The 22,196-nt window shown below is 48.2% G+C and overlaps 8 protein-coding genes across 9 annotated transcripts; 4 read left to right on the top strand and 4 right to left on the bottom strand.

Moving 5' to 3' along the window:
- The first annotated feature begins 165 nt into the window (after window positions 1-165).
- Window positions 166-2,161, top strand: LOC108010126 (testis-expressed protein 9). Its single transcript, XM_017074953.4, has 2 exons — window positions 166-1,189; window positions 1,468-2,161. Exons 1-2 carry the CDS (start codon window positions 582-584, stop codon window positions 2,060-2,062), a joined length of 1,203 nt encoding a protein of 400 aa, XP_016930442.2. The 5' UTR covers window positions 166-581; the 3' UTR covers window positions 2,063-2,161.
- On the top strand, window positions 2,151-2,758 carry SIFa (neuropeptide SIFamide). The gene is made up of 2 exons (XM_017074954.4): window positions 2,151-2,478; window positions 2,540-2,758. The coding sequence occupies exons 1-2, from the start codon at window positions 2,346-2,348 to the stop codon at window positions 2,623-2,625; spliced, it is 219 nt and encodes a 72-aa protein (XP_016930443.2). The 5' UTR covers window positions 2,151-2,345; the 3' UTR covers window positions 2,626-2,758.
- An 8-nt stretch (window positions 2,759-2,766) lies between these two features.
- On the bottom strand, window positions 2,767-6,120 carry Start1 (Steroidogenic acute regulatory protein-like). The gene is made up of 12 exons (XM_017074952.4): window positions 5,771-6,120; window positions 5,579-5,713; window positions 5,364-5,512; window positions 5,112-5,270; window positions 4,798-4,851; window positions 4,604-4,736; window positions 4,410-4,543; window positions 4,077-4,229; window positions 3,917-4,021; window positions 3,315-3,856; window positions 3,129-3,252; window positions 2,767-3,070 (listed from the first exon to the last, which is right to left on the bottom strand). Exons 2-12 carry the CDS (start codon window positions 5,676-5,678, stop codon window positions 2,972-2,974), a joined length of 1,752 nt encoding a protein of 583 aa, XP_016930441.2. The 5' UTR covers window positions 5,679-5,713; window positions 5,771-6,120; the 3' UTR covers window positions 2,767-2,971.
- A 100-nt stretch (window positions 6,121-6,220) lies between these two features.
- On the bottom strand, window positions 6,221-8,798 carry LOC108009536 (peptidylprolyl isomerase domain and WD repeat-containing protein 1). 2 transcript variants are annotated; one of them, XM_017073972.4, is made up of 9 exons: window positions 8,571-8,797; window positions 8,122-8,509; window positions 7,834-8,066; window positions 7,560-7,773; window positions 7,200-7,502; window positions 7,018-7,136; window positions 6,753-6,873; window positions 6,477-6,696; window positions 6,221-6,419 (listed from the first exon to the last, which is right to left on the bottom strand). In XM_017073972.4, exons 1-9 carry the CDS (start codon window positions 8,716-8,718, stop codon window positions 6,273-6,275), a joined length of 1,893 nt encoding a protein of 630 aa, XP_016929461.2. In that variant the 5' UTR covers window positions 8,719-8,797; the 3' UTR covers window positions 6,221-6,272. The 2 variants fall into 2 exon arrangements, 1 of the variants encoding a protein (XP_016929461.2); XR_010653690.2 differs by lacking the exon at window positions 6,221-6,419 and having other exon boundaries at window positions 6,753-6,937; window positions 8,571-8,798.
- Window positions 8,799-8,876: 78 nt separating this feature from the next.
- Fcp1 (RNA polymerase II subunit A C-terminal domain phosphatase Fcp1) lies at window positions 8,877-12,504 on the top strand. Its single transcript, XM_017073968.4, has 7 exons — window positions 8,877-9,334; window positions 9,424-9,517; window positions 9,589-10,025; window positions 10,084-10,265; window positions 10,325-11,503; window positions 11,621-11,830; window positions 11,890-12,504. Exons 1-7 carry the CDS (start codon window positions 8,955-8,957, stop codon window positions 12,030-12,032), a joined length of 2,625 nt encoding a protein of 874 aa, XP_016929457.1. The 5' UTR covers window positions 8,877-8,954; the 3' UTR covers window positions 12,033-12,504.
- Window positions 12,392-14,905, bottom strand: uri (unconventional prefoldin RPB5 interactor). The gene is given in 4 exon segments (XM_017073970.4): window positions 12,392-12,896; window positions 12,898-14,286; window positions 14,349-14,647; window positions 14,707-14,905. Coding segments are annotated over 4 exon segments (2,097 nt in total). The 5' UTR covers window positions 14,737-14,905; the 3' UTR covers window positions 12,392-12,517.
- An 824-nt stretch (window positions 14,906-15,729) lies between these two features.
- On the bottom strand, window positions 15,730-19,202 carry LOC108010056 (E3 ubiquitin-protein ligase ZNF598). The gene is made up of 6 exons (XM_017074868.4): window positions 18,656-19,202; window positions 18,454-18,599; window positions 17,834-18,397; window positions 16,552-17,776; window positions 16,295-16,492; window positions 15,730-16,229 (listed from the first exon to the last, which is right to left on the bottom strand). The coding sequence occupies exons 1-6, from the start codon at window positions 18,938-18,940 to the stop codon at window positions 16,032-16,034; spliced, it is 2,616 nt and encodes an 871-aa protein (XP_016930357.2). The 5' UTR covers window positions 18,941-19,202; the 3' UTR covers window positions 15,730-16,031.
- Window positions 19,203-20,114: 912 nt separating this feature from the next.
- Window positions 20,115-22,184, top strand: Nurf-38 (Inorganic pyrophosphatase Nurf-38). Its single transcript, XM_017074115.4, has 6 exons — window positions 20,115-20,353; window positions 20,771-20,889; window positions 20,964-21,359; window positions 21,413-21,564; window positions 21,625-21,734; window positions 22,017-22,184. The coding sequence occupies exons 1-6, from the start codon at window positions 20,146-20,148 to the stop codon at window positions 22,046-22,048; spliced, it is 1,017 nt and encodes a 338-aa protein (XP_016929604.2). The 5' UTR covers window positions 20,115-20,145; the 3' UTR covers window positions 22,049-22,184.
- The last annotated feature ends 12 nt before the right edge of the window (window positions 22,185-22,196 follow it).

Here is a 22,196-nt window from a genome sequence, read left to right as displayed (position 1 = left end):
AAATTAAAATGGTATCTTTTAATGGGTGTATTAATTGACTTATTATTATCTAAGAGGTTTTATGATTAAATATTCTAAAGCTTGCTGTGATTCATGGATACATTTGTAGTTCAGTTACATCATACGAATTCTGAAGACCATTGACATAGCCAACCCACGCCATTGAAAGTCTTTTGTGTGAATTATAGCGCCCACTCTTGCGGAAGTTTATAGAGTTCCCAAGTCCGCAAGAATGTTCCACAGGGGTTAAGTCAATTCCAAGCAACAGTCGTCTGGGGGGACAATCGAACAAACCGAAAAGCCACCCCCTAGGACAGCAACAGGACATGGACTTCCAGGGGGAACCGGCCAATTCCCAGAACTCACAGGCCGGGGATTCGGTACTAGGTAGCCAGGGGTAACTGTCACTGTTTGGCGTCCGGAAAATTTATTTATCATATCAACTTAGATATAGCCGTGTGGAGAGAGCAGCAAATTAAATCTGAGAAAAATTCAATGTGTGTAGTTTGTCCAGGTCTTTTATCAAATCAGAATCGTTGTTGCAAGAAACTTAACCGGTGTCCCCGTATTAAACCACCATAATGGCGGAGCTTTTGTCCCGCGAGAAGGAACTCTTTAAGATTAACCAGGAGCTCAACCTGCTAACCCTTAGTTCCGCCACCGAATCCATGTATCCGTCCAAAGGATCACCACGATCCACCGCGGTGGCAGTGCCACGATATGCCACCTTCCAGAAGCACAAAGGTCCGAGCAGCCTGCTCCGGAAGAAGGGTGTAGCCACAGCTCCCACGAAGCCCCCGCCGACCGGTAGAGATGCTGCTGCCACTGGCAGAGGAGTAGCCACATCTCCACAGCCCGATACGAATCTGCTGACCAAGTCCAAGGCTCCAGACTGGAAGCAAACGAAGACCACGGCCGTACCCACCTCTCCCACCAGCCGCTTCGTGTCCCGGTTTAGCACCTTCACCCGGGATGTAAGCAGCAAGACGGCCACGTATGTCAAGTACCGGAACCCTAACTTCAGTGAGAGTCCTTCGCTGGACGAACTGCTGCGCAGCGACGCCGAGGAGACAGCCCGGCAGAAACAGGATGTCGTGGAGGTAGAGGTCACCCAGAAGCGGGAGAGCACAACCATCGTCAATGGCCAGGGTCAGGTTAAGAAGCAGGTCACCAAGGACAACTTCATCAAGTGAGTAAAGGAAAGCATCAAAAAGATAGCAATATCAGGTCTTCAAATGTCATGTTAACCCAGAACTACAAAAAATCATAATACAAAAGACGACCTAGCTAGAGACATTATAATATTTATGACTTCAGTAAAAAATGAATAGGATTATGATCTTCAAGTTAAAAAAAAATAGGATTAAACTTTTTAAAACAAAAGACATTTAAATATTTTAAGGTTTAGTCGAACAAATAAACATAAAAATTATAAAAATTGGATAACTCATCTTTTTCTCATTATAGATTCCTCAAGGCCAAGGTGGCCATTCTAGAGGAGGACCACGCCCATCACTCCGGCGAGTTGACCCGCCAGAAGGAGCAACTTGAGCTCGCCCTGGAAGCCCAGCGGAAATCGGAGAGTCAGCGCGACCAGGCGCTCAATTCCAACAAGCATCTCTCCGAGCAACTGATGCGGGCCGAGCGGCAGTGCGAGGATGCCAACCGGCGGCAGAAGGATCGGCAGCAGGAGTTCACCACCCAGCAGCGAGAGCTGGAGCAGCTGAGGCGGGATGCCAAGGTGTCCAGGCAAACAAATATGAATCTGGAGAACCGACTGTCCCGCGCCCAGGAGGATGCGGACACGGCTCGCCTGGAGCTCAGGCAGTTGCGCGAGGAGCAGCGCGACCAGTTGGAGGCGCATCGGAAGGAGCTGAAGCAGCGGGATAGCCGGATCCGTGCCCTGAAGCGGCAAAGGGCGGATCTGCTCAATGCCTACAAGAAACAGCTCTACCTGCTCGACAATTTAAAGCGCCAGACCACCTGCCTGGAGCAGTCGGCGGCCATTGGGTTTGGCGAGAAGGAGTTCAACAAGGTGCTCGAGTGGAACGCTAAGACGTGAGCCCGTCCAGCCCAGGCTAAGCATCTAAGTTAAGCATAACACAGCAATGTAGATAAGTGGAATATAATCACATTTTATGGTCTCACTCGAACAATCCCCAAGCAATCTCGTTTCAATTAGTCGGGGATAACTTGATTAGAAGGGCTGCGGCTGCATCCTTTTGCTTGGCTGGCGGGTATAAAAGTCTGCGATTCGGCTTGGATTGTCACAGAAACATCCGGTCTTTACCAGCACTCAGTCCATCCTTCGCACACTGCCCACAACGCTCACCGAAAACTGCAAGATGGCTCTGCGATTCACACTCACTCTGCTCCTGGTCACGATCCTGGTTTCGGCCATTCTTCTGGGATCCAGTGAGGCTGCTTACAGGAAGCCTCCCTTCAACGGCAGCATCTTCGGCAAGCGCAACAGCCTGGGTAAGCTTTCAATCTGCATCAAGATTCAAGATTCGTTAGAAACATGCAAATCCCCATCCAGACTACGACAGCGCCAAGATGAGCGCCGTTTGCGAGGTGGCCATGGAGGCGTGTCCCATGTGGTTTCCCCAGAACGACAGCAAATAGGACCACGCCCTGGAACTCAGCCTACGCCTCCGCCTCCAAGAACTGATCTCGAGCCTACGACTAACGCACCAGCAGACCAGACAGGTGGGCAGATGCTGCGCTTGCGCCTGCTCCTGCGACTGAATGGGGAAATGCCGGACGTTAGAAAAATCATGTATAAAATTTATAGTGTAAGCCGTGCATATAGGTACATAGAACTTATGCCATACATATTCATACAATACTCAATAAACTTACAGCACTGAAGTCGCTTTTCAAAAAGAAATATTCTAATAGATACCCGGCTGCGAACAGCACTCGCTTGAGATACAATGGGATTAAAGTTAAAATACAGTTTGCTGATCTGCTAGTGGGTCCTGGGCGCTCGGCCACGCCCACGATGCCTCAGTTCGTTGACATGCTTGCGCAGGTTGGTTATGTAATCGGTCATGGAGGAGGTGAGGGCCTGAAAGCAGTCATTTATTATAATAAAATATGAGCAGATAGGACCGATCATCACTTACTGCATCCAGGACATAGCGGGGAATATAGCCTTTTAGGTCCAAGCACAGCACCCATTCCACAATGCAGCTGTCCGATTTTCCAACGATTTCACGAAAGGCAAACCCGCTGACAATGTTCTGACCCCTGAAATTGTAAGAACCCAGTGTAAGTTAATCTCAATCAATTTTATAGCTCCCTAAACCCACCTTGTATACTTGGATGAGGGTGGAACCCCTGCATATTGCACGCTTATCGCCGAGGTAACCCAAACTTTGTCCTTGGTCTTGCCCACGCTGGGTGGATTTGGTTTTGTCATGTTCTCCGCCTCGCCCTCGACCTTATCCTTGGCATCCTCGAACTCGTCCTGGTCCAGTGGCGGTGGCTCTTCCTGAAAATTGACAATGGGACCCAAGCTCTTGGCGCCCAAGCTGTTGCCCAGAGTGTCGAAGGGAGTTGTGGGTCCCTTGGATGAGCTGGGAAACGTCGCTTTGCAGCTGGACACGCTGCTGGGCAGCAGTGGGGTGTTCGAGTCCCCATCTGAAAGGGTACTAACACTGCCCTCGCAGGAGCGATTCAGACTGCTGTTGCCGTCATCACTGCTGAGCTGAGCTGCCTCATCGTCATCGCAGATTTTGCCATTGTAAAAGAGACGACAGGAGCGCAGGTTCACAAAGTCACGGCTTTTCACCATGCCACCTCCTCCGCCAACGGATACCTGATAGGTAATATCGGTGTAGGAGTTGATTTTCTGAAATATATGGCCGCTTTGAGCAGAGGTTCTTTATCACTTTGTAGAAGGCCAACTCACTCGAACTATTTTGGACTCCAGAAGTGCAGGATTCCACTTGGGACAGTCTTCAATACGATAGAATAAATCTTCCATCAGCGCCTTTGCGGGGTACTTGATGCGGGCCTGGGAATTATATATATTATAGGACTCCCATAGGATTGTATATGCTCCAACCCACCGTCAACTTGTAAATCTTTCCTACTTTCTCCCGCTGGGTGGTGTGTATGGTGTCGCCCTTTTGGGTAACCTTCTCCACCTTCCACTCGCTGGACTCTATGATCTCATAGGCCTTTCGCAGGCAATCCAAGCCCATCTGGTTGTACTCCTCATCCTGAAATCCGAATGAATAATAACAATTAATAGAGAAAGAACTCCAAAAAGTACCGATGCCATCTTAACAGGCTCTATTGTTTAGTGGTGATCCAATCATCCGCTCTGCATCTTATATGGTCGCCAGACTTACTTTCCTACTCCGGAGAGACTTAAAAATGCGCATACATGAATAGCTTACCTCCTCGTCCTCCTCGTCGGAGTGACGAGCTGTATCCATCGGTGAATAAAAATCGGTTACACTTTGCGGAGGTCGTTCGTGCTCTATCAGAATGGCCGGCTGATCCATGGGGGTTCGATCGTTTGAGGTCATTGCTTTAATAAAGAATACAATTAAAACGTAATCTGATAACGGAGGTGGGCTGCTGATCTTACTCCGAAAATAGTGTTGGGCATGACGTTCCTGGGGAATCACCCTGCAGTCCAGGAACCAGGCTTCTCCCCAAGCCAGTATAAACGAGGTTATTATAAGGATGACTTCGAATACTTGTTGCTTGGAGTCCAACCACTAAAAAGAGGATATGAAGTAAGTTATAAGACAACTGGGATGATAGGTTTCCTGGTCTTACATCGAACACAAACACCTTGGAGATGAGGAACAAACAAGAACCACTTGTAGAGAGCTGCAAAAGAGAAGAATATTTAGTTATATCGAAATTTTCTATAAAGATTGCTAGACAAGTCAGTGCTAACCAAATTCCAACCTAGCCCATATTAATTCGTTTGGAACTCGACTAAAAGGTATTTTTGTAGCACCCGGAATAAATATGTAATATACAACTATAACATTATGACTTATAAAACTATGAATATTATCTTGTAATAATCTTTTTTCTAATTTGGTTTCGGAACTACCATTTTTTCAGGAGGTAGTGAAACCCACCGCTATAATGGACCAGTGATTGATGTACAGTATGGCGTAGAAGAAGATGAGGACCACGAATCGGCAGATGGCGAGGGCCACGACATCGAACAGCGACTTGTAGACGGTGTACTCCACGATCTGTTTGTGGAAGGCAGTGAATATATTGTCGCCGTTGATCTGCAAAGCAAAGTGAATGAATAAGTTTCATTGGAATATTCCCTGTATCATTAATGGATGAGTCCCGGATGGATGAATAATACTATATCATACCACAATGCAGATGAGCCAGAGCAAGGAGACGAAGACCAAGTCGAATGTAACGAAGAGGCAGAAGAATCGACGCACCACAGACATCCTGCCATCGGACATGTAGCCGGCTAGGAACTCCTCCGTGATCAGGTTAATGGAATGTGCTCGGCCTAAAATCAGTGAAAAATGGTTATCGTTGGGATGGAATACATAGATTTATCCGACGATAAACTCACTCATGTCATACTGCAAGTTGTAGGCGCTATTTCCCTGCCGAGCATTGGATAATATGAGCTGGGCGGTGCTGCGGACATCACTTGGATCCATTAGAGACATGGTGGTTGTTTTTAACTTAGCTCATGTCTTGAATACTGAAAAACCAGTTCCAAAAGTTATAAACTAATAGAAAAATCGTACTATGCACATACCTTAGTTTTCAAACGTAAATAGACTTTGCGATCCCAAAAACTAGGTTTCAAATGTGGAGCAGGCGCTAGTTATAGATTATCGGCACTTATAGATTGTCGATACGCACAAGTGACTCGTCAGCCTCGGTTTCTTTGTTTTTTCCGCAGCAATAAACAAAACGAATCATATCATATTGCAAGAACCCGCATAATTGGCAAGTAACTCCCTATTCCCAGCAATTCCTATTTAATGATGGAAACTAATTAATAATACTGCCGAAAACAAATCTGTTTCCGGTTCGAATAATAGTAATATTGTTATATTTGCCCTAGTTTTCTAGTTTTTATTAGTATTCTAGTTTTTTTATTCTGAACAAAAGGAACCGAACGCAAAAACAGCTGTTTAGTGAGTCGCACTTGAAGAACACAAAAATACCAACTTCCTAAAAAATACCAGTTTTTTAAGCGCGCTTCTAAACTTTTTTAAATTTGGGTAATCTTTAAAGCTTTATTTAAAATCTGTCTAATTACTTAAGTGAATAGATATAATTTTAATGTCATCGTAGGGCTTGTCCGTCTTGGGATTCGCCTTTGAATTACAAATGTTGAGCACCACTTCCATGCCGCGGTAGACCCGTCCGAAAACCGTATGCTTATTGTCGAGCCAAGGCTGAAAATTGGGATACATTAATGGTTACATTAAATAAATTAAGGAATATATCCCTACCGTGGGCAGAACTGTTATGAAGAACTGGCTGCCATTTGTGTTTGGACCCGCATTTGCCATGCTAACCGTATAGGGTCGATCGTGCTTTAAACTCGGCACGAACTCGTCCTTGAAATCGCTTCCCCAAATGGACTTTCCGCCCGTGCCCGTTCCCGTGGGATCGCCAGTCTGCACCATGAAGCCCTTGATCACGCGGTGGAAAATGTGTCCATTATAATACCTATTAACATGGTGTAATTAAAATGTGTATTCCAAATCGTTGTCCAAATATCATACCCATTCTTCGCATGAACGCAAAAGTTCTCAACAGTTTTCGGAACCTCCTTGAAGAACAGCTTTATGTGGACATCACCTTTCGTGGTGTGGAGCACCACGTTCTCGTAGATACGTTGCACGACTAGAATAAATCAAACATTTTGTATTAATTTGGTCTTGAAAGTTCGCATAAGGATAACCTTCGTCTTGAAATATTGTTAGCGTGCAATAAGAAATTGGTTAGTGGTTAGTAAGGGTTGACCAATTAGAAGTCATGACCAAATACCTGTGGCTTCCGGCACCGCGATAATGTCCTCCTTCGAAGGCTTCTCATTGAAGATATCACGATCGACATCCTGCAGATCCGAGGGCAATCTTCGGCTAAACAAATAGAAGCGGTTTTTTCTATAAAAAGATAGTAAAAAATAAATTTAAACCATATGAACTTCCACATTAGTATTAACTAACTTGTAGGCAGTGCAAAAGGCTGTTGGATCGTTCAAAATATTCTGCAGTGCTGGGTTTTCGCTGGCCTCCTGCTCCATGGTTATAGCAGCTTTTTGTCGTTTGATCCTTCCCTGGAAGAGGGCCACCTGTAGCGGCCGGATGTTGTCCGTTTTTCCTAGAATAGTTACACAGCGATTCGTGACCACATTGATCACCTTGATGCCCAGCATCGTGGGGTACAGTAAAAAGTTGCCAGTGCTATCGAATAGAATGTTGAGGGTTGTGTTTTGAGCTGTCTTCTCCAGATCCCGCTCAGCCGCCATTCTGCAAGATATAATAATTAATGTCAGACTGCTCAATAAGGCGATATATCTAGTCTACCTCCGGCCAAACTCCATGTTGGGCAGGGCGTGCTGCGTCTGCTGCATTTGGGTGTACGTTGAAAGCGCTTCATCGAATACTCGGATCAGCTTTCCCGTGTTGAACTGAAAAACGCGAACCTTGCGATCTGTGGAAATGGCGGCAAAGCGCTTGCCATCCGGCGTGCAAGCCAAACCGGTGACTTGGGTCTTTTGCTTGGCAAACTCAAAGAGGCCTGTAGAGTTAAAGAGTTCAGTTAAATATGAGATAGGGTGACTCCATCAACGAACTATACTTGTGTCCAGTTTGGAGTCAAAGTTTACCAGACGCTGGGGAAATTTGTAGTCGTGCTTGGAGTTCTGCCAGTACTCCAGAATGCCATTGCGATCCACGGATATGACTGTCTCCATTGCCACATTTAAGCACATGGCCACCACAGGCGCAGAGTGAAGTTTCTCCAGGGTGTGCAGGACCTCTCCACCTCCTTGTCCGTCGTATATATGGATGCGGCTGCTCTCCGAGTCCGTACTGAAAGGGGAGCAATGCTGACCGTCCAGTCTTTTGGCATTAAATAACTACTTACATGGCCAAACCTTGCACCGCATCACCCGGTCCATTAATCCACTCACTGCACTGCGGCGTATAGCCCAAGCGAATTATGTTGATCATGTCAAAGTTAACCACATCGAAGACCTTGGCTGTCTGATCCGTAGCCGCCGAGCAGAGCAGAGTGCCGCTGTCATTGGTGGTCAGTGATTTGATGGGCACTAGATGGCTGCGGAAGTGCTTGACAAACTCTATGCCTAGCTCGCCCTTCTTCCAGAACTTGATGTGGCCATCCAGACTGGCGGTCACCACAAAATCCGTCTTGGTGCAGACCAAGTGGGTGATCACATCGCGGTGCATGTAGCTCCTCTCGTAGCTCTCGGCATTGGGCAGATTCTCCAGGTAGATGTGCTCGTAAGGCAGGACTATTAAGTGATTTATTTATTATTTAAATTTGTCTATGGAGGAAATCTGGTTTATAGTTACCCTTCTTTTTCTTGGCCGGCACAGGGGCGCTCTGCTCTGAAGGCATGGGACCTATCCAGGCGTCCTCCTCGGGCGCCTTTTCTGCCTGAGGTTCCTCCTCCTCCTCCGGAGCACTGCGCTTAAGATCATCCTTGGGTGTATCACTCATTTTCGGATGTTTTATTAATTTAATGAAATAAACAAAAACACAGGGAAAGCGGATGATATCGATAGACCGCCTGATATCGATTTTTGCCGCCAATCAGCTGTTTTCGGGCAGGGGTGAACGGCTTTCGGCGCTGCCAAGTGAATGGCACGCAATTTTTCACATTCACACAAATTGCAAACACAACAAGGCACGGAGATTTAAACAAATTAATTGTATATAAAAACGCAAGCCCAGCGATGCAGAACATAGCGGACGAGGAGGGCGCGACGCCCAGTCGCGCGGCAGGGGGCGTGGCCAAAGACGGAGACGATGGGGGCGGAGGAAGTAGAAGCGGAGGTGGTGGCAACAACACAAACAACAACGCTAGCGGCATCATTGTTTTGAGAGCTGCGCTGGGAGAGAACGAGACGAGCGCGGTAATCAATAAATGGCGGGTTCGCGAGGGACAGTTCGTGTCGGCGGCCCAAATCCTGTTTCTCTACACGCCGGTGGGCGCGGACGGGAAACCAGGTGGCGGATCTGGAAAAGCTGACTCCTCCATCCAGAAGTACAAGTCCCAGCGCGCCGGGGTGGTGAAGAAGCGGCTCCGCAAGGACGGGGAGCTGCTCTCCAAGGGGTGAGTTTTGGGGTGGCTTTGGGCCAGTGGGGCAGTGGGGGGAATGCAATTATGCAGTCGTATACACACTAACCGAGCCTGCCCTTTAGGGATGCCATTCTGGTGTTGTCCGAGTGCATACACACCACGGTAATCAAGGACATGTGCGCGGACTGCGGAGCCGACTTGCGTCAGAACGAGAATGTAAGTACATAGCCTAACCACCAGCCACCCACAGACATGCTGAATAATTAACCCGCCACTTGAACCCACAGGGACAAACATCGGAGGCCTCGGTGCCCATGGTGCACACCATGCCCGATCTTAAAGTCACCCAGAAGCTGGCCCAGAAGCTCGGACACGACGACACCCGACGGCTGCTGGCCGACAGGAAGCTGGTACTACTCGTCGATCTCGACCAGACAGTGATCCACACCACCAACGACACGGTGCCGGACAACATAAAGGGCATCTACCACTTCCAGCTATACGGCCCACATTCCCCGTGGTATCACACGCGCCTGCGCCCCGGCACCGCCGAGTTCCTGGAGCGCATGTCCCAGCTGTACGAGCTGCACATCTGCACCTTTGGTGCGCGCAACTACGCGCACATGATTGCCCAGCTCCTGGACCCCGAGGGCAAGTTCTTTTCGCACAGGATACTGTCCAGAGATGAGTGCTTCAATGCCACCAGCAAGACGGACAACTTGAAGTGGGTTCCCATTAATAATCTATTATACTGTACCAAACTAATGATTGGTTAATTACAGAGCTCTCTTTCCGAATGGCGATTCCATGGTGTGCATCATCGACGATCGGGAGGATGTGTGGAACATGGCCTCCAACTTGATCCAGGTTAAGCCCTATCACTTCTTTCAGCACACGGGTGACATTAATGCCCCGCCGGGATTGTCTAAGCATGAACTGGATGGGGAAGGCGTTGATTTCAAAGGTGAGCGCATCAGCCAACACATAACCAAATATATCTAAAACGACTTTCGTTTCCTACAGAGATTACCGAGAAGAAGGAGGACAAAGACAAGACGGAGTCCAGCAGCGAAGTGAAACCAGAAGACCCTGATAAGGGCGACAACACAGTCTCAAGCACAAGCAAAGACGATGAGGGGAATGAGGAGTCAGTTGACGTATTCGAACTGGAGAGTGACGCCAAGGATCCCGAGATTTCCGATTCCTCGATACCCGCAGAGGCACCCAAGGAGCCGCCAAGTGACAAACTAAATGGCAAGACTGTATCAGAGGAAATCATGGTCATAGACGATAGTTCATCTGGCTCACCAGATGCTGAGAAAGCGGCCAGCGATGGCGAGGACGTAGTTGTTATTGATGATAATTCCAAGGAGAGCACAAAAGCCGAGGTGGTGGATGTCACACCGGCAGAAAAGAACGAGGTGGTGCCTTCATCCACTACTTCGCCGGAGGAGAAAAGCCCGACAAACGATGAGGACGTGGCCACCACGTCAAAAAGCACACCCAACCTTCGAGTGCCGCTCGAAGGGCAGAAACAGATAGAGATTGAGGACCCCGACGATTACCTGCTTTATCTGGAGGTCATACTGCGCAACATTCACAAGCGATTCTATGCCATCTACGACGAGACCACGGAGATACCCGATCTAAAGGTCATCGTGCCGAAGATTCGGTGTGAAGTGCTGCGCGGCAAGAACCTGGTGTTCTCCGGCCTGGTGCCCACGCAGATGAAGCTGGAGCAATCACGGGCATACTTCATCGCCAAAAGTCTGGGCGCAGATGTACAGCCAAACATTGGCAAAGGGATCACGCATTTGGTGGCGGTCAATGCGGGCACCTACAAGGTAAATGCCGCCAAGAAGGAGGCCACCATCAAGGTGGTCAATGCAAACTGGTTGTGGACCTGCGCCGAGCGCTGGGAGCATGTGGAGGAGAAGCTCTTCCCATTGGACCGCAAGGTGCGCAACAAAGGCCGCCAGCCACCCGCCCATTGCCACAGTCCCGAGCACGTGGTCAACTACAGCGAACGCTCAGAGATCTCACCGTCGAGCAGCAAGCAGCAGGAGGAGCAGAGCGGCAACTTCCGCGAAACGCTCAATCCGCTGCTGGTCTTCACCAACGCGGACATCGAGTCGATGAACAAGGACTACGAAACATTCTTCGAGTCGGACTCGTCGAGTGACGAGGGGCCCGTAAACTTTGGTAAGACTTTTATGTACCTTTTAAACGCGAAACACGTGGCACTGTTTATCTTTACTGCCTTAACTAGAATCCTTGATTACTGTTGAATCTTATTCGAATGTTTCTAATTAATTCCAGAAAACCCACCAATGGACAAGAAACTGCTTAAGAGAAAGCGCGAAGATGATAATTCCAATAGAGCCCATGACTTCTTTACGCGCAGCGAGGACGTGATGATCGGAGCGCCGAACGTCATTGAGTTTGACATAAGCTCAAACGAAGAGGGTGATGACAATAATGAGAAGGAGGATGATGACGATGAGATGCCCAGCGCGAAGTTTCGACGAGGTAGGTCATTCACACATGGAGTGATTCCCAGACTTTTAATTTACCAATAAACCTTTCAGGGGAGGATCTGCCTTCCGACCTGGAGATTGGCTCCGACTCAAACAGCGAGAAAGACCCGGAGGACGAGGACGACGGCGAATGGAACATGATGGGCGCCGCCCTGGAGAGAGAGTTCCTCGGCCTGGAAGACTTTGACATTTAGAAATTCCGCAACATCTTCGAACACCAGACAGGAGCCTGAGTCCCCGCATTGGAGGCCTGCTGCCCGGCCACTCAAGACATTTTAGTTTCACTGTAGACCATGGAGGAACGCAATGGGATGGGTTTCGTGCTAGAGTGGAGCATCCGGGTACATTTATGCTTAGGGTCCGCACTGTATGTATTAGCTGTTAATATGTACTTTTAAAGTAGCCAGTAAGAGATCGCACATCGGCGGGCGCCTCGGTCCTTTAGTCGCAGTGAATTTTTGAATCAAAAACTCTCAATCTGATCTAATGTAAATTGAAGCCTACTGTACATGTTTTAAAAATAAATTCCGTTTCAGCGGACTAGTATCTAGTGTTTAATTTAATATCGAATGTACACCACACCAGTAGTTGTTTATTGTTTGCGTTGTGTTTGTAATACAAATCCACATTAAACTTGAACAAATATACTAGTAATGCCTAGCAGAAGTTTTACTCTTCGCTACGTTCTGTTGAGGGCCCGTTGCTCCTTGAAGCGGCTAACCCGCTTCTTGGGCGCATGCGAGTCGATGAATTTGCCCTTCGGCAGGGGCTCTGGTTCTGTGGGCTCCTTCTCTACGAGATCGTGCATGACCTTCTGGTAGGCACTCATGTCGCGCAGATCGTCGTCCAGGGTGCGCTCCTTTTTCTTCTGTTTCCTACCCTTCTTGCCTTTCTTTGGCTGTTGGTTGACAATGTGCGGCTCCAGCTCCACCGCCTCTTTGTTCCTCAGAATTGACTTGGTTGTTGTATCGGGGACAGTTGATTCTTCCTCAGCAGCAGTTGGCTTGGAGAACTGCAAAGCAAATACATTAGGCTCTACCCTTGACTCGTTTTGATAATCTTACCTGGCTTCTAGGATCTTCGTAGGCTGATCCACGCGAAGCTTCGCTCATTATTGGGACTTTAACCTCCTCTTCGCCCTCAAAGCCATTTACATAAATGGGAAACGAATTATTCTGCTGCGCCAGGTCCTTTTCATATTTCTCAAAGAAATCTCCTGGGTTTCCAGGTATGGCACCGTCTTGATCACTTTTGGGAGAAGGCACTGCATCGGAATGTGTGAAACTAATGTGTAAAGTGTTAATACGTCCAGTGGACTCTTCCAAAATTCGATTGAGCAAGTCAAAGTCCTGGACACTCTGGTTCTCCTTGACAAACTCGATGTTTTTTTCAACTTTTTGCAGGATATCAGAGTTTGTTATACGCTCTTTTTTACTGGCAATTGGTCGGGGAGTAACTGGGGATTTAACTGGTTCATCCAGCTTTATAACATCCCTGGAGTTCTTTTTCGCATTGGGCAGCATTTCGGCCACCGTTTCCTCCCTTCTAAACTCCAGCTTTTCATCGGCCAGGGCAAAGGATATGCGTCGTTTATTTGTGCTGGCCTCAGGTACTATTTCAGGTTCTTCAATGGGCTCCTCTGGCGGTCTGTTTTCGTCGACTTCCTCTTCCTCGCTGGCCTCCATTTGCTGCTCGAATATCATGTCCTGCAGGTCGTCCTCAAGCATGACCACCACGTTCATCAAGTGAATCAGCTCGTCGCTGATAAAGTTCACCTTTTGTATCTTCCTCATCTTCGCTTTGAGTACTTGTAGTTGATCTCTGAGGAAGGGCTCACGCTCTTCGCTGGGCAGGAGGGCCATCTGTTCCCGTATGGTATGCACCTCCTCTTCTTGGTCACCATCATCATCCTCGTCGTCTGAGGTGGGTTTCTCAATCTCCACAGGCTCTTTGGCTCCTGCAATACGTTTTTTAGCACAAGGAGCTTCTGTGGCTCCGGACATTAGCCGACGCACAAGGTCATCCGTACTCTTTAGGCTTTCTTCTGCTTCTGGGCTGAGCTCTCCAGCTTCGTTCTGCTCCTCAGCTTCCAACTTCTTCCACAGCTCCGCCTCCTTTTCCGGCGTGAGGGTTCCATTTTCATTACTAGCTTCCTGAGGTGCTTGATCCTCATTGAGCAGGTCTTGGAGTTGCTCTTCGTTGACATTATCGGGATCTAAGCCTAGTTCCTCCATCATTTCACGCTCTTCCAGCTTCCGTAGCACTTCGTCACCGCTTCCAGGGCGTTCCGCCTGCCGTTTAAGGCGCTCCTGTTGCTTCTGCTGTCGCACTCGCTCCCTGTGCTCCGTCATCCACTTGTTGTGCGACTCCTCGTTGAAATCCTCCACGATTTCCACCTGATCCCCACTGGGCACCGCTCCCTCCGCCAGTGGAGTATTGAGTTTGTTTCTGTGGGGCAAGCGTAAACATTACTTTTTCCGATTTCTGCTTGTGTAACCTGATCCACTTACTGCCAGAGATCCGACTCGACTTCCAGCTTCTTCAGCTGCTCCTCGGCCAGTTTCAGGCGGTGCCGGCAGATCTCCTTGGCCTTGTGGGCAGAGCAGGCGGAGAAGTAGCCCTCGTAGTGGCCCACCAGCAGCTCGTTGGTGTGGATCAGCTCGCCGGGCATCAGAGCCTTTCGGCCAATAGGCACCATAACCTCCACGCTGAGCTTCTGGGCGAACAGGTCCAGATTCCGGATGGTGCTCTCATTATCGCTCTTGAAGGCCTGCCAGCGCTCCGTTTCGCCGGCGTTCTTATCGAGGGCCTGTCGTACAGGGTAATCCCATAGTAACTTCACTTAGGTAAATTAATAAACAATAAAACCTGTAGCAGAGCATCTTCTCGCCGGTCCATTTTTGTTGTTGCTGTTCCCACGATGGTATCGATAAATCGAATGCTAGGTTTGGCGAGGGTTTCAAAAGTAAACAATATAATTTGGGTAAATTATTTGCGGACCATTTTGTAAAGTTTATTTTTTATAATTTCCCTTTAATTCAGATCGATAACCACTGATCAAGAACGCGGCCAAAAACCAGGCTGTCATCGATATAAGTAAGCTTAAACCTATCGGTTTTAGTGTGACCTTCAATTGGATTACACGAACTTTAAACCGCCAAGTTTCGAATTAGCTTTATTTATAAATAAAAAATCGAAGTCAAAAATATATATATTATATTTCCATATACCTGACCTGTCATACCTGAACATAGCAACCATTGGGTCAATATATATTAAGGAATTCTTCCCTGCGCTATATTCATAAGTTTGATCATAGTTATATTCCTAAAGTTACCTTTATAAAAGTAAATAAACAATAAGATGTCAGACTTCAAAATATTCTCTTAGTTTCTTATGTTATTATCAAGCTGAATACGAAGCTGCTTATTTCTATGACATATTCAGTGGGATTAATAAATTCGATACCTTTAAATAAAATGCCCTTACATACGTCTATCAATAATGATCCTTTTGATCTGAAAAATTTAGGAAGTGGACTTTTATTTGCGAATAAAAGATAATAAATGCAAACGTCCTTTACTAACATCCAAAACCATAGTGGATTAGATTTAGGGTTCTGCGCTAAAGCATTTCCTTATATGGCTAGTCCGGTTTATGCATTATATAATCTGTGCCACAAGTATTAAAGTTGCTTCCGTAGTTTGGCAAACAAAGTAGAGATAAGAGCAGATACCACGAGAGCGTTCCATATGTCAGATAATAACAATAAAAAGCTAATTGCAATGTGGTGATACCCAATCTTTGCACACCATATGTTGTCATTCGATAAGGGGGCTTCCCGTTTCTGAAGAGCACGTTAAACAATTGCGGGTAATTACGAAATTAAAATGTGATTGATTTGAACTTTATTAGGCTGCGGGCATTTGCTAAACACAAGCTCACTCGTACATATTAAAAACGCATCCCAGATTAACAGGTTGCTCACTATGCTACTGCCTGGACTAGGTCACATCTAACAGATTGCTTCGTGGGGGCGCGCTTAATGGGGCGATATTGTTCGGCTAGTTCACACATTTAGATTTCCACACACGTCATGACCTGTGGACATGGGCTTCTGGTTGATTGAAACGGTATATACATAGAAAATATACAGGGGGATAAAGCTTTTGTTGTCCTACGATCCGTGTGCCTCAGTTGCGATGCGCATTGGAAGCTGAGCTTCCCAGCACGGGAAAGTTCTTGGTCAGCTCATGCGCCTGCTGGTGGCCCTCCAGGTCGGCGGTGATGAGGATCTGTTTGCAGACCTTGCAAACTTCAAGTGTGGGCACGGATTTGCGCTGGGCGGGCGAAAGGCTGTTCAAATGTTGTTTGTGCACCAAATAGAGTTCCTGGAAGTGGACAAAATGACAGGGTTAGTGTGTAAATAAGAAGGTACTTCAGCAAAGACTCTTGCCTGTTGCTTGCTTATATCAGGCAGCATGGCCAGCAGCTCCGGGAACAGGTTGTTGAAGGAACTCAGCATGGCGCACTGGCAGTGCTCGTAATACGCTTGACCAGTACAGGATCCGTCGCGGAACTTGGACGACAGCATGCGAAATTCGTTTAATGCCTCTGGGGTCTTGAGTAACCCCATGACCTCGTCCACCAATTTCTAGAGAGGAAACCCATGTTACAATAAATTCTAAGCAATAACTATAAATAATCTCTTACCTGGTTTCTCAATCCGGTATCTGGTGGATCGGTGTACGTATAGGGGCTAGGTACAATGTTGTAGGACTCGCCCAGCGAACTGGTGAACGTGAGATTGTTGGGCAACTTGGCCACCGAGTTGACCGTCACATTGGACACGAATCCTGGTGGTGGCTTGAGCGGTCCGCCAGATCCTAAGCCAGGTGGAGCGCGTATTGGCGTAGCTGGACCCCCGTTGGATTTTTGTTCGTTGTTATTGTTTTTCTCTTTCTGCTTGACCGGCTTGGGCTGATTCTCCTGATTGTTCTTCTTATCCTTCGGTTTTTTATCTTTTTTGTTTGCCTGTTGCTCCTGGACATTATTGTTATTTGCCTTGGGAGCGGGTCTGGATGTCGGCGTGGGCAAAACCGGCGCAGGGGCCACCTTCGCCTTGCGGTTCTCCAGCTCCCGCTGTTTCTTCTCGGAAGTTGGCTTGGTCCAGTTCAAGGAGGCAGGTCCGCTGGCTGGCTTCGCGGCATTCGCTCTGCTGGAACTGGCACTGGCACTCGGTCCTAGGCTGGGAAATTCCGATGCCGTGAGCTTGGGCGCACTCTTCTTCAAGGCCTCTTGACGCGCCTTGGCCTCATCCTCCTCCTTTTGCACCAACTGCAGCTTGTGAAAGTTGGTCGGATTGGCCACCGACACGTAATCATCAGCCAGGGACCGATGCTTTGCCGAAATATTCGTCATGGGCACTGCGGAGCCGCTGGGCAGCATGTCCTCCTCCAGGTTGCGTAGGTTTTTCTTGTTGCCCTTGCCCGGCAGAGCGGGGAAGTCTAGCTGCGGAGCGGCTGCCTTTTTGGGAACCGCTGCTCCTGGTCGATTGGACACATGCAGGAGCATTCCATTGCTGGCTGCTGGCCCACTGCGACCGCCAGAAGCTGCCGAACTTGTGGGCTTTTTAAAGACAGCCGCCACGGGATGCTGGGACTGGGCAGCTCTGGCGGCGAGGGTGCTGCCGGTGGGGCCAGCACCGCCACCTCCATTTCCCCCTCCCAGGGCCGGGAAGTTCTCTTTGGTCCGAGCAAGACCGGAGGTGCCACTAATATTGCGCATCGAGGGCGGCGGTGGTCTAACCAAGGACACGCTGGGCGCCGTGGAGGCGCCTCTCAAAGTGGGGAACTGCTCCTCATTGCCAGCATCGATGCTTACGTGGCGCTGACTACCCGTTGGCAGGTCGTCCAGGTAATCGTTGTGCTCTTCATTTCTGTAAGTTTACCAGGTGTTAAAGATCTGTCTACGCTTTGGAAGACAACCCACTCACCTGGGTCTCATGTTGGCTATGCCCTGCTCCGTCTGGCCGCTGCGCCCGCGCGGTCCCAAGGTAATCTCTAGCTGCAGGGTCCGCGTCTGCTTCGCCTGCTGCTTGTTGAGGGACTTTCCGTGCACATTTGCCACGTGAGCCTTGTACTCGATCTCGTTGCGGAATGCGCCCACAAACTGCTCGGTGGCGCACTTGCCCTCCTCACAGAGGAAGTGCTCCTGTCGGAAGTGGTCCGCCAGATCTGCGTAGTCGTTGTAGAACTCGTTGCAGCCGTCGGCGTCGCAGAAGTGACAGAAGTAGTGCTCGCGCCGCAGATGCCGGAACAGCTCGTCGCGGTCCAAGTAGCGCTTCTTGCAGTACTCGCACAGCGGATGGCCGCGATGCGAGCGATTGTCCGGATCGCCCTTGGTGTTGTGCAGCTGCAGTTCTGCCTGAGTGTAGCACCTGCGCTCAAAGGTGAAGATCTTGAGGGTCTCAACGCAGAGGTCGCAGTACAGCAGACTGTGCTCGCTACGCACATGGTTGCGAAGGCCCTGGAAGGTTCGGTATGGAGGGGCGTCGCATCTGTAAATGTATATTGTGTAAAAGGGGGAATCCCCTAGCTAACTGGACACACTCACTTAGGGCACGGATGGTCGAGCAGCTTGAAGAACTGCTGCTGAATCTCTGCGGTGCAGAAGCCGATGCGGTACTTCTTGCTGTAGAAGTCGGAGCGGTTGTTGGCCTCCAGTTCGCGGTAGGGCAGCTTCTCCAGGGTGAACAGAACCTGTAAGGGGAATGTTAATAACAAGGGGTTCCTTTAAAAGACCAGGGAGATTCTACCTTCGACAGGACGTGGCGGCAGATGGGGCACTCGTTCTGCTGGCAAAGCACCCTCATCCGAGTGGAGCACTCGTAGCAGACGGGGTGATCACAGTCGCCGATGGAGTAGATGTCCACGTTCTTGAAGCACACCACGCAGGCATTATCGTCGATGCCCACCGTCTGGTTATCAGTGGCATCCGGCTTGGCCGCGGAGTTCTCCGTGCCAGTGGCATTGGGCACTCCGGATCTGGGTCGGCGGTGGTAGGATGTCCGGGCCGCTGATCTTGGCTTTCCGTTCTGCATTTCTCTAGAGAGTTCGGTGAGTGGAGAGGGGAAAGTTACTTGTTGCCAAGGGCACTTGGAAATTGGAGCGCAGGGACTGCTCTCTGGTGATTCGGCTGGGCTCCTCGGATCTTGGGGACTTCTTCGCCTGCGCAAGCTTCGGAAATCAAACAATTAGGGGAATATTTGCAACGCCAACACGTTTTTTAACGAAAAAGAAAACTCTGAAATTGGGAAACCCGATTGCCGTTTATCGATAAGGCCAGCTGGCAGCCCTGGAAGACCGATACGAAAAGACTGGTGGTTATCGATAAGATCCGTGTGTAGCCCTGGAAGAACCGATAGCCAAAATACGGACGGTTATCGAAAGCACCTGCTAATAGCCCTGGAAAAATCGATAACGCGCGGGTAAAAGCTTGCTGTTTTATCCTTACGTTTTGAAAATAAAAAGTATCAATGAATAACTTTACAAAGTAGACACTGATTATATCGCAACTTATGTGACTTAAAAACTAATTAAACAGTTCAAAGTTTTCAGTAAATTAAGAATTTTCAGTTTTTTATGGTTTTAAAATAGTTAAATCTTTCGTACCCCAAAATAAATTATTAAGTAGCATAGTGGTATAATTTTATTTAGCCCTTTGCTTACAAATAAAACTTTATAATTTATAAAAGATAAATTTCTTAGGCCTGACAGTGAAATACATATCATCTGAACATGAATTTTTTGAACGAGCATTTTTTAGTTTTGAAGCCCCACCAGCACTCATTCTCATTTTATTAAGTTGTGTTTTTTTCTGTCGGAAGCCAAAGATGCATACTCGCCATTTCTAGCCAGATCTTTAATGCCCAGCCAATATATTTCATTACGTTGGAGCTTATCTTTAATATCAGGCTTATCTTAATCATTGTGACACATGGCGAGAAGACCGCCCATCCCATGTATGTACACTTTTTATCTTTTGATAATGTGGTCAGCACTACTTGGTCAAAATTACCTAAATGCATATTCATACTTTATCGTTTTTCAAAAAAAGACACCCTCCTAACATAGCCTGAGTATATAATTTAACGGTCACGCGAACCAGGGCTCCTTCTTTTACTGCCACTTACGGGGCCCTTACGTTTTAGGGCACTTACGTGACGCGGCGCAAGAATATATCGCGAAATAAATATTTCAATAAATATCGATGTATTGATATTTTGATGTACTTTTCACACCACCAATGTTGGCTGAAATTACAAGGCGTTCGTTTTTTGCTTCACGTGCAGTCGCCCGCTTGTCCGGATTGATTCCAACCTCTTCAGCGCCCTTGGCCAGCAGTTGCAGACACATTCAGATAGAGCGGAAGCCCACGAAACCAGTCGAGATGGCCCTGTACGAGACCGTTGAGAAGGGCGCCAAGAACTCGCCCAGCTACAGCCTGTACTTCAGTGAGTAGCCCCAAAACCGGGGCCCAATGTGACCCGGCATAACCCTTCGGCATCGGTAATTAGCCCAACTAGTTACACAGACTAGTGCAGCTTAGGTGATCGCAGCCGAGCTGATTATGCAACAGGTCAAACCGGACTCTGGGACTCTGCGTAATCAAATATACATAGTCATATAGTGCTTTATCAGCACTATCAGCCGATCCGGCGGAACTGGCGGAAACCCAAGACTTTCGGCTAGTTTGGCCTTATCTTATAGCTATATTATACCATGCAGATATCGTAATTGGGAGCTGGATTGGCTCCCAAAATTGGTGACCTTTGGCTAGACAACAGACTTTCAGCTCTATCAATCAAATCGCGTGTCCAGGTGGCACCTATATAATCATTTCTACTACATTCCCTATCCCTTATCCACAGAAAACAAGTGCGGCAATGTCATCTCGCCGATGCACGACATTCCACTGTACGCCAACGAGGAGAAGACCGTCTACAACATGGTCGTGGAGGTGCCACGTTGGACCAACGCCAAGATGGAGGTCAGTCTGTCTTCCCCCTTGATTAATGATATATAACCAGTAATAATTAAACGATTGCATGTCCTAACCCTTAGATTAGCCTCAAGACCCCGCTGAACCCCATCAAGCAGGACATCAAGAAGGGCAAACTGCGCTTCGTGGCCAACTGCTTCCCGCACAAGGGCTACATCTGGAACTACGGAGCCCTGCCCCAGACCTGGGAGAACCCCGACCACATTGAGCCCTCCACCGGCTGCAAGGGCGACAACGATCCCATCGATGTCATAGAGATTGGCTACCGTGTGGCCAAGCGCGGCGATGTGCTGAAGGTCAAGGTGCTGGGCACCATTGCCTTGATTGACGAGGGCGAGACCGATTGGAAGATCATTGCCATTGATGTGAACGATCCGCTGGCCTCCAAGGTCAACGATATCGCCGATGTGGACCAGTACTTCCCGGGTCTGCTGCGTGCCACCGTTGAGTGGTTCAAGGTGAATACTAGTCTCCACTTACAAGTCCTCTTCTAACTCTTTGTAATCCTCAGATCTACAAGATCCCCGATGGCAAGCCGGAAAACCAGTTTGCCTTCAACGGCGATGCCAAGAACGCGGACTTTGCCACCACCATCATTGCCGAGACCCACAAGTTCTGGCAGAATTTGGTGAACCAGAGCGGTGTTTCCAGCTCCATCTCCACGTGGGTTTCATATACATTCAATCCATTGTGAAATACACAACTACCTATGTCCTATTACAGTACCAACATCACTAACCGAAACTCGGAGCACGTCATTCCCAAGGAAGAGGCCGAGAAGCTGCTGTCCGAGGCCCCAGAGGGCGGACAGGTTGAGGAGGTGTCCGACACAGGTAAGGTTTACTATGTTAGATCGAGCTTATAGCTGCCCCAGCCACTCCACCACCCGCTTTAAACCAGTACCTTGCACACAAATTGGTTACACAAACCCAACCTGCATGCTTACTAATAGTTACTTTAAGATGTATGTCCAACCAAAATTAAGCCCCCGCTGTAAATATTGCTGAAATCCCATAATTGGCTGGCTTGCCTCTGTTAATCGTTGTACATATGCTTTTATACTGAATGTGATGTTGAAATAAACCCCCTTAAAACCACGTCCTTTGTTTTTGCAGTCGACACCTGGCATTTCATTCATCTCAAGTGAGATGGCCTCCTGGGATGATTCCAGCACAAGATCCACGATCTTATCATAGCCTAATCGAATCGGAAATGCTTGCACTTGTGAATTATTGATATTGGAATATATAGTATGTTGAATAAAGTTTTGCACCGCAATCAAATTCGCTGCCGAC

This window comes from Drosophila suzukii, chromosome 2R, assembly GCF_043229965.1.
Source record: "Drosophila suzukii chromosome 2R, CBGP_Dsuzu_IsoJpt1.0, whole genome shotgun sequence".
Lineage (NCBI taxonomy): Eukaryota > Metazoa > Arthropoda > Insecta > Diptera > Drosophilidae > Drosophila > Drosophila suzukii.
The sequence above is the reverse complement of the archived record's forward strand: the minus strand, read 5'-3'. Positions and strand labels throughout refer to the sequence as shown.

Bases quoted from the DNA above. Each gene is read 5' to 3' on its own strand.
- LOC108010126 (XM_017074953.4), top strand. From the start codon at position 582: ATGGCGGAGCTTTTGTCCCGCGAGAAGGAACTCTTTAAGATTAACCAG. The intron at 1,190-1,467 runs GTGAGTAAAGGA...TTCTCATTATAG, and splicing joins ACCAAGGACAACTTCATCAA to ATTCCTCAAGGCCAAGGTGG.
- SIFa (XM_017074954.4), top strand. From the start codon at position 2,346: ATGGCTCTGCGATTCACACTCACTCTGCTCCTGGTCACGATCCTGGTT. The intron at 2,479-2,539 runs GTAAGCTTTCAA...ATCCCCATCCAG, and splicing joins CGGCAAGCGCAACAGCCTGG to ACTACGACAGCGCCAAGATG.
- Start1 (XM_017074952.4), bottom strand. From the start codon at position 5,678: ATGTCTCTAATGGATCCAAGTGATGTCCGCAGCACCGCCCAGCTCATA. The intron at 3,857-3,916 runs GTGAGTTGGCCT...CATATATTTCAG, and splicing joins TGGAGTCCAAAATAGTTCGA to AAAATCAACTCCTACACCGA. The intron at 3,071-3,128 runs GTAAGTGATGAT...GACTGCTTTCAG, and splicing joins CCCGCTATGTCCTGGATGCA to GCCCTCACCTCCTCCATGAC.
- LOC108009536 (XM_017073972.4), bottom strand. From the start codon at position 8,718: ATGAGTGATACACCCAAGGATGATCTTAAGCGCAGTGCTCCGGAGGAG. The intron at 7,503-7,559 runs GTAGACTAGATA...TATATCTTGCAG, and splicing joins AACATGGAGTTTGGCCGGAG to AATGGCGGCTGAGCGGGATC. The intron at 6,420-6,476 runs GTAGGGATATAT...CCCAATTTTCAG, and splicing joins TCATAACAGTTCTGCCCACG to CCTTGGCTCGACAATAAGCA.
- Fcp1 (XM_017073968.4), top strand. From the start codon at position 8,955: ATGCAGAACATAGCGGACGAGGAGGGCGCGACGCCCAGTCGCGCGGCA. The intron at 10,266-10,324 runs GTGAGCGCATCA...CGTTTCCTACAG, and splicing joins GGAAGGCGTTGATTTCAAAG to AGATTACCGAGAAGAAGGAG. The intron at 11,504-11,620 runs GTAAGACTTTTA...AATTAATTCCAG, and splicing joins CGAGGGGCCCGTAAACTTTG to AAAACCCACCAATGGACAAG.
- LOC108010056 (XM_017074868.4), bottom strand. From the start codon at position 18,940: ATGCAGAACGGAAAGCCAAGATCAGCGGCCCGGACATCCTACCACCGC. The intron at 18,398-18,453 runs GTGAGTGTGTCC...ATACATTTACAG, and splicing joins CTCGACCATCCGTGCCCTAA to ATGCGACGCCCCTCCATACC. The intron at 16,230-16,294 runs GCAAGAGTCTTT...GTCCACTTCCAG, and splicing joins CTGATATAAGCAAGCAACAG to GAACTCTATTTGGTGCACAA.
- Nurf-38 (XM_017074115.4), top strand. From the start codon at position 20,146: ATGTTGGCTGAAATTACAAGGCGTTCGTTTTTTGCTTCACGTGCAGTC. The intron at 20,354-20,770 runs GTGAGTAGCCCC...CCTTATCCACAG, and splicing joins CAGCTACAGCCTGTACTTCA to AAAACAAGTGCGGCAATGTC. The intron at 21,565-21,624 runs GTGGGTTTCATA...GTCCTATTACAG, and splicing joins GTTTCCAGCTCCATCTCCAC to TACCAACATCACTAACCGAA.